Raw genomic sequence first — 13,930 nt, 5'->3', positions numbered from 1 at the left:
CCAGGGGATCACGGAAGGGAGGCCAGCACCCCTGCAAGGGAGGGAAATGCAGGAGGGGGGCTGAGGGCAGGGGCCGAGACACAGCTGTCTGTTCCCAGCTGCACTGGCGGTGAGAGAGCCCCAGGCAGCAGGAAAGGAGGGGAGGCCTTGGGGCCCACGGTCCTGGGGAAGCCAGCTTCCACATTTCTGCAGCAGAGCTCTCGTTTCCTACTCCTTGTCCCATCTGAAGGGCCACTGCCACCCCCCACCCTTTACTACAAGTCACTGGGAAGAGCCTGGCTTCAGGAAGCAGTTGTCAAGGCCTCGAGAAAGGTCCCTCCTGCAGGTCAAGAATTACTGCTTCCAAGGGGCCTTTCCTAAGGCCTCGGCCTCGCCCCTCCAGCCCTGCTCACCTCGGAAGCTCAGCTCACTGTCACTGACCCCACAGTCCTCCGCAGAGCTCTCCTTCTCCTGCTTGCTGCCGCCCCGGCTCCGCTTAACACTCTTATAGAACTGCCCCCAGCGATGCCGCCCCGCGTCCTTCTTCAGGCGCTTCTCCTTGGCCCTTCGGTTCTGAAACCAAACCTGCCGCACGAGCAGAAGGGACCCACTCAGGGAGCGTCCGCCGCAAACCCAAGGCCCCCAGGGTCCCCAGGACAGGTAGCTGGAGACGGGCAAGACTCGTCGGGCGAGGTCAGGGCCAGGAGTGTGATGTGCCCGCTAGTCTCTGCTCCCGGAAGCTCGCCCCCCTTAACGGCCGGAGCTCAGCTCCCCGGTGCGCTCCCTGAGCCTCCCTCTTGCAAGCGAAGAGGCCACGGAACCACACACCCGCCCAGGCCACCCCCTCCCTACCCTGGCCCAGCAGGAGGGCGCAGGCCTGGGACCCCCAGACGGCTCACCTGTACGACCCTCATGTCCAGGCCGGTCTCCGAGGAAAGCTGCTCCCTCACGTGCCGGGCGGGCTTGGGGGAGTTCTTGTAGGCGTTCTTTAACGTCTCCAGCTGCTTGGCTGTGATGGTGGTTCTGGGCCGCTTGGCCCCGGCCTCGGAGTCATCTGCAGTGTAGACCACCCCTTACTGGCCTCCGCCTGCCCAAAGCAGCTGGGCCCCATCCCCCTTCCTCCTCTCTTGCGGTCTCGCCCACCATGGGCAGAGCCATGGGAAGGAATGGTGAACGACCCGCCGGAGCCCACTCCTCACCCCAGGCCTTTCCGAGTCACGGAAAAGTGAGGACAACAGTCCTTCCTCAGCTCCCCGCCCCTCTCCGTGCCCCCAGCCCTGCCACACGGGGGCTCCCGCCCCACTGAGGGTGTACAATTCCACGTGCTTCCCCGTCATGGCAGAGGCTCTGGTTGGACATCCTGGGTTGTGAAGGCGCATGAGCCAGGATGAGCGATGTGAGTTCTGGGCTGTGCCCAGACACCTCTGCCCCTCCTCCCCTCGGAGCCTCCCTTTTCCCAGGTCCCTTCGCAGTGGCCTCCCTGAGCTCAGCAGGGGTGACCTGCTCATTGGCCAGTCATCTAAGCATCCGATTACGGGTCAGAACCCACTAGTGGTTTGTATTGTCAATTGAGTGGATCAAAAATTTGGGGCGGAATATGATGCATGGGATGGAATGGGAGAGAGGAGGGCAAGCATGGTTCACAGGACTTGCTTAGTGTTCGTGGTATGAATATATGTGTGCTGAGTTGAAAATGAGTTTCTTACTTGGGGTCATAGTCAAAATTTTTTGAAAACCACTGGTCTGAAGAGTGTTCAGGACAACACACTGACCGATCCACAGTCTTCGGTGGATTCTGAGCATCGAGCTAATAAGCCTGCTGTTCCCGTCGTCAGAGGTTGGTTTGTTCAGCCCAGAGCAGGGCGCCTGTGCGCAGTCAGGAGCACACAGCCAAGAGCGGACGGTTTGTCCCTCTCCCGGCGCTAGACCTCTGCCCGTTCTCTGCAGGGCACCCGAGTCCACAAACCGCCATCGCTCCAGGCCTGGCTCTCTGGGTCTTCTGTGTTCCCTCCCCCGGGCCCTTTAAAATGTCTCTGTTACCTTCCTACCTTCCTTTCCATTCAAGAAAACCATCTCTTAGGATCAATAATAGCCAGTATTTGCTAAGCACCTACTATGTGCCTGGTGTGATCTGAGAACTTGATGTGCAAACAGTCCTTACGACAATTCTGAAAAGTGTTTCTTGCAGCCTGAAGACCTGGGTTCAACCTTCTTGCTGAGCAAGGGAGTGACGTGGGCCAGTACCCTCCCCACTCTGGAGCCTGGGGCACCTGCGCCTGCCCTGAGTGGGGCAGCATGCAGGCCCGAGTCCACTCGGCAGTCATGCATGCGGCCGGGGAGGATGAAGTCGCCAGTCCTCTCTCCTTGGGCTGTTTTCTGCTCCAGCAGAGCCATTATTGTCCTCAAACCCTTGCCACCCATCCCCTCCCTGGAGTCCTGGATCCAAAGAGCAAGGCTTCCAGAGCCGCCATGGCAGAGACTGAGGAAAACCTCCCAAGTTCTTTAAATTCTGTCATAAGGAATCCATCCCTTCTGCCCCTGTTTGTAGAGATGACAGCAGGACAGCATTTGATGCCAGTATGAAATAGTGCTCTATTAAAACATCTCTACGGTCTTCAGATCAAAAATTTGAAATAATGAAACCAGCAAAAGGATGTAATTCATCAAGAATTGTCTAATTTTTAAATAGGCCAGCCTGGTGATTTAGAAACTGTTTTCACCGTGGCCACTGGGATCTGCCCGTCATCGAGGGTGGGTGGCCCCTGGGTTCAGAACTGCTGCCTACGTGCACAGGACTTTCTTCTTGCGATTATGGGGACTATTATGCTGTTATTTTAACATTCGCTGTTATTATAATTTAAAATCTTTTTTATATCCTATAACAATGTCATCCAAGTATTCATTAAGTAGTGGTGGCAGTGCTCGTGCTGAAAAATGTACCCAAAAATCAATAACTTTGGTACGGAAGTTAAATGTGATAAAACGCTATGAAGAAGGCCAAGCGAGACCATGATATCCTAGGCTGTTAATTTAGGAGAGAGCATTCTGCAAGGTATTAGAGATAGTGCTGAGAAAATAAAAAGTAGCATTAAGGCAAAGATACACTTCACCGGTTATAGATTTATGTGCTTCCAGAATACATCCCCCCCTCCTACTTTTTACATTAATTCCTATGGGAAAATTAGTCTTAAAATACGTTCGTTTTGAATTATTCAGGGTCTCCTAGCACTTGTCCCTGGCATAAAATGCAACCTCATTATATTGAAAATGCAAATATTCAGGGAGATGTAACAAATGAACAAAACCATTCGCACTAAGGTACAAATAGCTGATGTTCGGTCCTTTGTGTAGCCCAAGGGGAGGGAACTGTAAGCCTGAAAGAGGGTTTAGATCAGCAAGGAGGAATTAAAACTGAAAAAGAGTCAAATGTCCCAAAGCAGACAAAGGCCCCCTGCTGCATTAAGGGTCACCTGGATTCCACAGGATGGAGTAGGCCCTACCCCACCGACAGCCAGAGGCAGGAGGAACGGGTCAGGAATACTGTGTAACTTTCGGCTACTTGAAAACCTAAAGCAGATCTCACCCCCCTGTTGACACTCATCTTCCTCGTGGGTCTCACTCTCATTCAGCATCCGTTCTGGTGCTATCCTATGTAGACCTCAGGAACCAGCCCTATGTGGCAGGTGCTACTACCCCCCCACCCCCATACAGAACTGAGAAGCCAAGGCTCAACCAGTTACATAGCTGGCCAGGGGCCCCAAGTTAGTAACTGAGCAGAGATGTCCACCAGCCTCTGATGCCAAATCCAGTGTCCCCCAGATGTCTGGTGTGGCTCAAATAATCCTTGATAAAAGTGTTCACTCCACTGTCGTTCTTGCCTCCCCAGCTAGTCTCCCCCTCCTCTGGAATCGTCCCCAGCAGAGGTGGGTGCCAGGCCACGAATGCTCAGGGTCTGAACAAGGCCTCTGATGATGAGAAGCCGCCGCCGGCCTGGAGGGAGGTCACGCATTCTTAGTATCTCTGGGGGAGGGCATCAGAGCTCCAAAGGCAGCTTGGGCTCTCCCTGAGCCCCTCTGCTTTGATGGTTTATCCCTGACAAGATGCCCTAATCTTCTATGACGTCATGATTGACTCCAAAGCAGCAGCATCGAGGGAGTTCGAAGGAACCTGAGCAGATGAATACGTTAAGGCAAAGAGCTTGGGAAGGGGCTTGCCGAGGCCCCAGAAAGAGGGGAAAGGGGACTGAAGTCCTGTCCATCCCGAAAGGCCAGCGCTGCAGGGGTCCTGGGAGGAGAGAGTGGAAGCCTCTGACTCCGGCACCCCTGCAGTGCTGTCCTGCTCACCTCCCACCAAAGCCAAGCTTGGTGCCAGCTGCCTCACCAAACCGGCCCCTACGCCTATGCCTCCTCACCACCACAGAACCCTTAAACTGTGTTTATGCAGCCAAAAATAATAATAATAATAATTTCTCCATGTATGGATCAGATCTATGCAACACGTGTGTGGGGGCCCAGGAAAGATCTAGAAGGGGATGCATGAAATGGTTGTTGCTTTTTTTTTTTTTCATCAGGCCCAGAGCTGTGGGAGCTGCTGAGTTGATAAAAATTCTAGTCAAAGGCAAATGACCTTGGTGTTTTGTGAGTTTATGCATCTAAGATTCCCAGGTGGAGTTTGGCCAAACGCCCATCTGGAACCAGGGTGAAGGGCGCAGCACCTGGGGGCACAGCTATGAGTGAGGAGCTGGAGGGGGGCTCCAGGGGAGCAGGAGGGAACTTGGCCTTCCTGAGGGGTCGCAGCCCTGTCTAGGCCCAGGAAAGGCTCTGGGCTGCTCGGGAACCGGCACCGGAGGGCCAGAGCCACTAACCCTGGGGCCTGTAGAGGTCTCCACGCGGACCCTAGACAATAGGCCCGAGGGGGCTGGGGGAAGGGCAGGGTGGGCAGGAAGTTGTGCGGCTGACTGACTGGAGTCCCTCGGAGTGTGAAGACTGGCTCCTGCATCGGGGACTTCTGGAGACTTCCCGGGGTCCTCACCTCACAAGGAAGGGGGAGACCCTGCCCTGAGAAGGGAACGCAGTTAACTGAAGTATGAGCTGAGGCAGGCCACGGTCCTGCTGTCACTGAGGAAGCCTTGGAGGTGTGGGAGCGCCGAGGGGCGTGCACCCCGGTACGCAAGCCCGGGGAGAACCCCAGTCCGCGGCAGACGGCGCCCCCGCGGCCCCCGCCCGTGCCAGGAGCGCAAGGCCGCTGGCCGTCCTTCAGCCCCCGAGCCGTGCGGGCCAGGCCGGCGGCGCTAAGCGCTGGGGGTGGCGAGAGCGGGGCTCGCGGGGTGGCGGCACGGCTTACCGTTCTGCTTGGCCGTCTCGTAGTCCTCCTTGCACACCAGCCGCCCGTCCTCCATGAGGTAGAACTCGTCGCCCGTGGCCAGCTGCCGGTTACAGATGACGCAGGAGAAGCAGTGCAGGTGGTAGACGAAGTCCTGCGCCTTGCGCACCACCTGGGTCGGGGGGATGCCCTGCTGGCAGGCCGTGCATTTTGTGCCGAAGCGCCTGTCAGGGCAGCACGAGGGTGAGAGCTGGCTGTGCCCCCTTCCTACCACATCAGCCCCTCTCCCACCCCAGCGCTCGGGGTGTCCGTGGGCATCGATGGCCGCGCCCCCCCACCCCGTACTTACCATCTGCCCCCCATCTCCGGCTAGCCTCACTGCTTTGTGCCCGGGCTCTTCAGCCACCCAATGAAGGGCGAGTCTCCAGGGCCTCTTCTAAGGCTGACCCACCAGGGCTCCCACCCGCCCGACAGCACCCCGATCCCCTGCGAGCCGACCGTTTCAGCCTCGGCATCCTGGTCTTCAGCTTTCCGGTGAGGCCTCGAGGACCGGCCCCACCGGGCAATTGCATGGTGGGGGGAGGCTGGTGTGCAAAAGGCATCCAGCAAACACCTCTTTACACGCTCGCACAAGAGGAGCCAGGAGACCCCACATGCCAGGGTCCACACTGCCGTTCTGGAGAAACTTGCCTTTGGCAGGAAGAGCGGGGCTCTCCCAAAGTCCTCTCTCTCCCATCTCTCTCCCTCATCTGGCACACCCCGAAGCCCTCCCTGCCAGCCTCCATCCCCATCCCACGCACAGCCCCCAAGATGTGTCGGTCTGAGGCGAGCCCAGGAATCTTCATATTCACACCACTGCCCCATTCCGGGCAAGGAGTCTGCGGATCTCAGTTTGAACAATGCTGCTTCGGGCCTCTTCCTGTTCTCCATCTTTCTGGACCAGCACTGAGGCAAGAGGAAGGCGCCTGCTGCCCCCCGGGCCCAAGGTGGGAAGTGGGGAGAAGGAGACCCATTGAAAATAGAGTCTAATGGGGTCGTTGAAGCCCCTTCCTCATGCCGTCCATAGACAACAGAGCCACACGGGTGGTCATAGAGGCCAGAGGGGAATTTGAGGCCAGTGTAGACACAGGTGATGAAGGGGGGGTGCTCCACGGCAGGTGAGCCTTGCCTGCTTCAGGCGGGAGGGGTTGGAGAGGCAGGGGCAGAGTTTAAAACAGCAATCAACCTAATTATTCATGACATTTCACACAGCAGAACTTTATCTTCTTCAGGATGAAAGACTTCGCCTAATGGATCTGGGGAAGGTTTGATTTTAATGGTCCTTTTAACTAATGCTTATAGGCAGCCTGATTTCCCCTGAAAGGACAGTACATATTTCATCCACATTAATACCAAATAAATTAATTATGGTCATGGCTATCATGATGAATCCCAGATTAATGCAGAATGATGGGTCTCTTATGCAGTAATGATACCTGCTGGGGGGCTCCAGGGGCCTAGAGCAGGAGCAGCCAGCTGCCACTTCAGAGGCTCCCCGCCCAGCCACACCGTGTCACAGAGAGAGAAGTGGGGGGTCTCTAAGTCTAGAAGTGTGGCCCAGGGGGCTGCTTTTCTGAGACAAGGTCTGAGAAGGGTGTTAGGGTTTGAGCGGCTGGGGAGTCTGGCTCGGAAGGACCCCAGACCTTGGTGTGGTGAGGAGGATGGGCGGTGTAGGAGCAGGCCTCCAGAGCAGCTGTTCTCCAGCCCACGGCTCAGGATGGACTCTGCAAACTACCCCTGAGTCATTCAGAATTGTGCAGTAGGAGGGGTTTCATCAGATTTTCAGAGGGGTACAGGACCCAGAAACAGAGAGTTAACATTTGTTGAATGAATAAATCAGCTCATAAAGAACCATGCTTTATAGAGGATGTACATGGGGATGGCTAAATCTGAGGATGGAGAACAAAGTATACTGTCCATTCTAGAAAGTGCTACACCCCACAGAACACAGGTGAAACCAGGCTTCTTCAACAGCTGCTGTCTAACCAGGCCACCCATGTTAAAGAGGAAGGCAGGCAGACAGTTCTATCCTGTGTGAGTGGGTGCGTGTGTGTGTTTGAGGGACAAAGAGAAAGGAAGCCTGTGTGGATATGTGTTACTAGAGTGTGTTTTCAAAACGCCTGCCGTTTGTAGATGCTCTCCAGGCCAATTCACAAAGCAGGTGTCACAAGCGAACCCGCACCTTCAGCTCGCTCCCTGCAGGGCCTCTCACACAAAGCACTGCAAGTCCAGGGTCCAAATCCTTTGCTGCAGATGCTGGAACAAAAACAGCTCCAGAGAGGAACGAGGGTTTTCCAAAAAGCCAGTCTGATCTTGTCAAGGGGAGGAGGGCTGAGGGGAGGCTCCGGAACAGAGTGAGGACCCCCCCTCGGAGAGGACCACATCTCTCCACAAAGAAGCAGCCCGTGGCTTTCAGTAGCCAGAAACCCACTTGACACCAGAGCCCCAGAGACATGAAAGATAACGGGGGTATAAATTTAATCTACATACCGACAGTGATTCATGTGTAAGGGGGGCAAGTGCACAAGAAAAATGAAAAATAAATGGACTTTCCCACCAGCGTTTTTTAGCAATTGAAGCAATTTTCCTGATTGTGGGATTTATACCGATAGTAAGTGCAAGTTGCTCCTTATTACCTTTCTCCCCTGGAGCACAGCCAGCGGGACCCTCGATGAAGGGACCATGCGCCCCGCCCTGAGGGGCACCCCCTGCAACCCGCTGGTCAGAGCCAGTGGCCCTGGAAGGAGACGCCACTGGGGGTGGGGGGGGGTACCTGATGAACACACTGTCCCACGGCTTCCAGAGCTCAGACCAGCCCGAGTCACGGATGAGACGGCCGTGCCTGGACGGCTAGATGACTCGTTCTGTGACAGGCAGTCATGAGACGGCCATAGTTCAAATTCCCTGGTCCAAACCCAGGTCAAACGGTGAACTTGGCCGCTGCGCAGAGAGGCAATGTCTCAGCAACCTGACCACATTTGAAGGATGCTGGGGTGAGGCGGTGCTGGACGCCAGCCAAGGAAGAGTCTTCCGAGGGATGTTCCAGGCCATACCCCCTTCGTCCTATCCCAGGCACTTGCTGCGTGCAGGGCCCTGCTCCTTTGGAGCCACCGGCACCGCCCTGCTCACCGCGACAGTCTCTCTGGCCAGCCCTGCCGGGCCGAGCCTCCAGGGACCGCGGTCTCCCCGGGGAAGGCAGCTGGAGCCAATCCAAATGACAAAGAAAATGCAGGAAGGAACTTGCTAATGGCCCACAGCGCTTTCCTCCTGGACCAGCATCACTGGAAATTCTCTTACCCCGCCCAGCATGGAGTCGGCAAGCACCGGGCGCTGACCGACGGAAGGAGCAAGGAGCGAACTCAGGAAAGGCTCCTTAAAACGTGGTCTCTGCCGTCAGGGAGGAACCAGCACAAAACATAATCCTGCCACCCCCATCAAAAGCTTTTCCAACAAACGAATGGAACCGGGTGGCAGCGGGGCCGCAGCTGAGGAAAACACGAAACCCGCACCCCACCTTGTGCCGTCCTGATGCTCGGTCCGGAGGTCACGTGCCTGCCCAGCACAGCGCCGGCATTGCGATTCCTCCCAGCAGAGAGAAGCTGAGGCTGACACTGGTGCGGGGCGGCCGCCGCTCACAGAGGCAACGAGTGAGAAAAACGGGGCTTGAGCTCAGGCTTCCGACCACTCGCCTGGCACGTGGCGGGTGTCACAGCGAATGTCCCCTGGGAAGCCGGCTGTGGTGCCCCTACCCTGAGAAGGGAACCCAGGCAGAAGGGCCCTCCACAAGCCTCCCCAGCTGCTCTGAGCCACAGACCAATGTGGAGGCTGCCCCGGGAGCCCTCACCCCGGGGGAGCCCCCCGACACACTGACCGACCCTGCTCAGCACCCTCCCCGCTTCTGCCCCCCGGGGGGCGGGCATGACGGGCCTGGGCTGCTGGCTGGGGAAATGCACCAGACAACATGGCCGACAGCCAGAGGCTGCCCCTGACCCCGGGAAGGGGGCCAGGCCTGTGTCCTTGGTCTCACCCTTGGCTCCGGGGCTCAGCCTGAGTCCCCGTCTGCCCATTTATCTGTCCACCCCTGCTGCTCTTGACAAGCCTGGTGGGACCACTCTGCAGGCCAGGGACAAACTTGCAGAAAAAGGGCAACAGGCAGGCCCTGCAGACACCACACCTTCTAGAAACAGATGCACGCAAATCCTGTACCACAGATGTTTGGCACGTCCTGAGTTTGAGTTCTGCCCTATGATCCCAGGTTCCCCGTTTGGGCATTGCAATACTACTAATTCACCAGCACCTACTGCGTGCTCCCTGATCCACAGACCACACCCTGCCCCTCCCCGTGGTGGTCATTGCCAGCCCAGCCCCTCCCCCTCATCCCCTGGAGAATTTAGCTCCTGTCCTTCCTGTCAGCATGCTTCCTGACTGCTATCCGCACAACAGTGCTTCCTGCCCCTGCTCCCTCAATCATTTGACCTCTTCCTTCAAGGTCAGGGCCTCTACCCTTCCTCAGCCACTCACTCCCATGGTCCACTTAGACTTTGCAGGAACTGCAGCGCCTCCAGGGGTGACTTCCAGGCACCTGCCCATCTGGCCACCACCTCCCGTCCATCCAGCTCCCGCCCTGCAGCACTGACTCCCATGGCTCTGCTGAGACAGGACCAGCTCATCCTTTCACTGCCCACAGGTCCTCACCCCCCTCCCGGCCTGGCTTCCTCCTTACCCAGCAAGGTCTCTGTGGTCCATCTCACCAGTCCTTCCCTTGCACACACCCTCACCTCGCCGCCCTGCCCTCCACCCTCTGCCGTCTCCACCCAGCGCCTGACCTACCGCCTCACTGACTGGGCCCAGCTTAAAGTTGTGATCCATGACTCAAGAGGGCCTGAGGAGCACAGTACATCTCCCTAGTCCACTCGCTCTGCCATGCTCCCAGACCCCTCCTCCCTCCAGCCCCTCATCCACAGTCCCAGCCCTTGGCTTCCTATTTCCCAAGAAGACCCGCCATGGGCCCCCACTCCCCTGTCCAGCCACCATCTGCCCTGCTTTCCCTCTGCCTCCTACTGCAGCACCAGCTGTGCCCCCTGTTCGAGGCCGACCACCCACCCAGGCATGAGTGCATGTCTTCTTGCCCAATAAGATCAGTCCTCCAGCAACTGTTCCTTTCGCCCCCACATGATTAATTTTCCCTCTCAACTCACTCTTCCCCACCAGGGTACAATCGTGCTCTTGTTTCTGCCACTTCAAAAAACCCTCTCTTGACCCCACATCTCCCTCCATCTACCACCCACCTCTCTACTCTCTGTATAGGAAAACTCCTCAAAAGAAGGGTCTGCATGCAGGGCCTCTAACACCCCTATTCCCACTCTCCTCTTGAACCCACTATAATGGTTAACGTTATGTGTCAACATGACCAGGCCACGGGATGCCCAGATATTTGGTCAAACATTATTCTGAATGTGTCTGTGAGGTTGTTTTGGGATGAGATTAACAGATAAATCAGTCGGTTGAGGAAAGCAGATTGCCCTCCCTGTTGTGGGTGGGCCTCATCCAATCAGTTGAAGGCTTGACTAGACCAGAAAGGCTGACTCTCCCAAGAGTAAGAGAAAATTCCTCCTGCCTGACTTCCTTGAGCTGGCACATTGGCTTTTTCTTGCCTTGACTTGAACTGAAACATCAGCTCTTCTTAGGTCTCCAGCCTGCTGGCTTTTGGACTGGAATTTACACTATCAGCTTTCCTGGGCCTCCAGCTTGCTGACTGCAGATCTCGGGGCTCCTCAGCCTCCAAAATCACAGGAACCAACCTTTATAATAAATCTCTTTGTATTACACACACACCCCATTGGTTCTTTTTCTCTGGAGAACCCTGACAGATACACACTCCAACTCAGGGTGCCACCCACAAATCCACCCAAACTGCCCTTGCCAAGGTCACCCATGACCCCAGCATTGCTGACCCAGCGGTCAGGTCTCATCTTCCCTGACCTTTCAGTGGCATTGGCTCTCTTCCTGCTCCCTAGAACATGGTGCTCACTGGGCTCACACGGCTCTCCTGGTCCTGCCCCTCCCCTCCAGCAGCCTCTTGCCCAGACCTCCCGCCTAACTCCAGACTGGTCTATCCCACTGCCTCCTCGGCCTCTCCGCTTGGATGTCCAAAGCCAAACTCCTAATCCTCCCCCAGAGCTTGCCCCCCATCAGAGAATGGGGATTTCATCCTTCTGTGACTAAGGCTGAAAGCCTTGGACACCCGCACCCAGTCTGTCAGCACACCCTGTTGGGACTTCCCAAAATTCAATCAGAATTGGACCACTTCTGACCATCGGCACCACTGCCTCCCTAGTTCAGGCCACCACGAGGCCTCGCCCACAACTCACGGCTCTCCTGGCTTCAGCTCTTCCCCCACACAGCAGCCACAGTGCTCCCACCTCACTCCCCTGCTTGACACCTTCCAGGCTCAGGGTAAAAGCCCAAGTCCCTTTACTGGTCCACAAGACCCTCCAAGACGATCTAGCCTCCTCTCCTACACTCTGCCTGCTCACACGCCCAGCCACCCTGGCTCCTTGGCTTGGAATGCTCTCTCCCCAGATACCCATGTGGCTCAGGTCTGCATTTTCTGCAGGTCGCCCCTCACACGTTGCCTTCTCCAGGGGCATTCCTTGACCAGCTCTGCCCCGATCCAGCACTTTCTGCCATGTCTCCACCAGATGCATGCGCTGCACAGTTCTCGTGTACAGTATCTCTCCATTTCTAGAAGGAAGCTCCATGCCAGCCTGGTCACCACTGAATCTAGCACCCACAGCAGTACCTGCCCAGGGTACATGTCCGATGAAAGCTGGTGAAACAACAGTGAAGGACCCGTGCCTGGGATATGCAGTAACACACGTCCCCCATTTGTAGATGAGGAAACAAGTTCGGAGAGGGTAGAGAATGTGCCAGAGACCACATAGCCATGAACGGTGAAGCTGGGATTAGAACCCAATGCTCTTCCTTACATGCCATCGGGAGGCAGTCGGGCAGGGGCTCGCCCAGGCCCCCGCCAGCCTCTGTGTGGGGGGCGGGGGGGCTGTCATAGCACAGTGCCCTGTCCCGAGGAAACAAAATACTGCATAACTTAATTTTACACTTTAATTGCTTGGTGGTGATTTACGGCAAGCTGTATATTTTTTTCCCAGCTGACACTTCCCTCCATGTATTTCTTTTATCTATCACCGCACTTGACAGGTGTGTTGCTGATATTTACTGTTACTGTATGTACCAATATTTCCAACATATATCACCACCCCAGCCATGTCACGGGCACGTAAAGTTCTGCCCAAGAATGGTCAGCCTTCTCCAGACATAGACAAGGGCCATATTTGGAGAAGGCCTGACACCAGAAAGTGTCAGAGCCTTGGGGAGTGGAGACACAGCCCCCCACAACACACACTTACACGTACACCTCCCAGACCCACTGGAACGGCCCCACGGGGCTCTGCCTTTTGTTAGGGGTTGGGGTGGGGCTAACGATGCTTTTTTTCTTAACAAACATTCAATATTATTCTGAGATGAATGCTACTGGAAAAGCTTTAGAATCAAGTGACCTAGTCCGCCCCCTCACTTAACACAGAACAAACTGGGGCCCAGGGAGGGGTAGTGACTTGTCCAAGATCACTTAGCTCCGTTAGTGGCAGAAAAGGGGCTAGAGCCCAGCTCCCCCTTTCCCTCAGCCATGCTTCCCCTCTTCCCTGCTGGGGGTAGATTTGTTTCCCAAGAGCCAATGGGACATTGGATCCGACCCTCCTCTACAAGAGTCCAGCCCACCTCCCTTAATCCGGGTAAACACACACCGGGCACATAGTCAGCACACAATCTCATAGGAGCTGTGTCCTATAAACCACACAACAGCCCTCACAGGTAGATAGGCCATTCCCTTTCCACAGATGGGGCCAGGCTAGGAGCTGTCGCCCCTGCCCACCCCGACCCTCCAGCCACCTAATCTGCTTACTCCAAGCTAGTTCTTCTCTGCCCAGGTGTTTGCTCACCTGTCACCAAAGTACCCAGTGCACAAGAGCCACCTGGGACGTCCGCTTCAAAGCAGAAGAGCCACCCCTGACCCCCGATTCCAGGCCCAGAGTCCGCACATTCAGCAAGGCCCCTGGAAGGCTCCCATGCAGCTGTGACGTGGCCACTCAGAGAAGCCCCAAGCAGCAGATGTTCTCAGAGCTCCTGGCATCCGCAGGGGGCTGGCTGGTTCTTGAGTCCCTCAAGACCTCAATGGTGGTGTGGCAGGCATTGTGACAGGCAGCAGCAGGGACATTCAGGGACAGAGGTCCTAGCCAAAGCCTCCCGCCAGACTGACCTACTACGCTGACACCGCACTCCCACCACAGGGCCGCATGCCACTCAAGCAGGCCTTCTGGGGGCAGATGCCCAGGAGCCAGAGCCCCAAGCCAGACACTGGCCCCTCATGTGTGACCGGGGCCAGAGGACCCTCAGGAAGGGATCACAGCTGGCAAGTGCTGGGCAGGGAGTTTCGGGAGGCCTGACAGGGAGAAGCTTCCAGAGGCACAGAGGGGTGGTGACGGGCTGAGAGAGGGCACAGGCAGGGGGGGGG

The 13,930-nt window shown here is 56.4% G+C and overlaps 1 protein-coding gene across 1 annotated transcript in view; it reads right to left on the bottom strand.

Moving 5' to 3' along the window:
- LHX4 (LIM homeobox 4) overlaps nucleotides 1-13,930 on the bottom strand; it is a 39,624-nt gene that overhangs the window by 2,193 nt on the left and 23,501 nt on the right. Inside the window, exons 3-5 of the mRNA XM_045811460.2 lie at nucleotides 5,323-5,525; nucleotides 879-1,033; nucleotides 393-564 (exon numbers count right to left, since the gene is read on the bottom strand). Of these exons, the coding sequence (XP_045667416.1) occupies nucleotides 393-564; nucleotides 879-1,033; nucleotides 5,323-5,525 (530 nt within the window). The remainder of the gene's footprint in view (nucleotides 1-392; nucleotides 565-878; nucleotides 1,034-5,322; nucleotides 5,526-13,930) is intronic.

This window comes from Ursus americanus, chromosome 2, assembly GCF_024610735.1.
Source record: "Ursus americanus isolate L20-20 chromosome 2, mUrsAme1.1.p, whole genome shotgun sequence".
NCBI lineage: Eukaryota > Metazoa > Chordata > Mammalia > Carnivora > Ursidae > Ursus > Ursus americanus.
The sequence above is the reverse complement of the archived record's forward strand: the minus strand, read 5'-3'. Positions and strand labels throughout refer to the sequence as shown.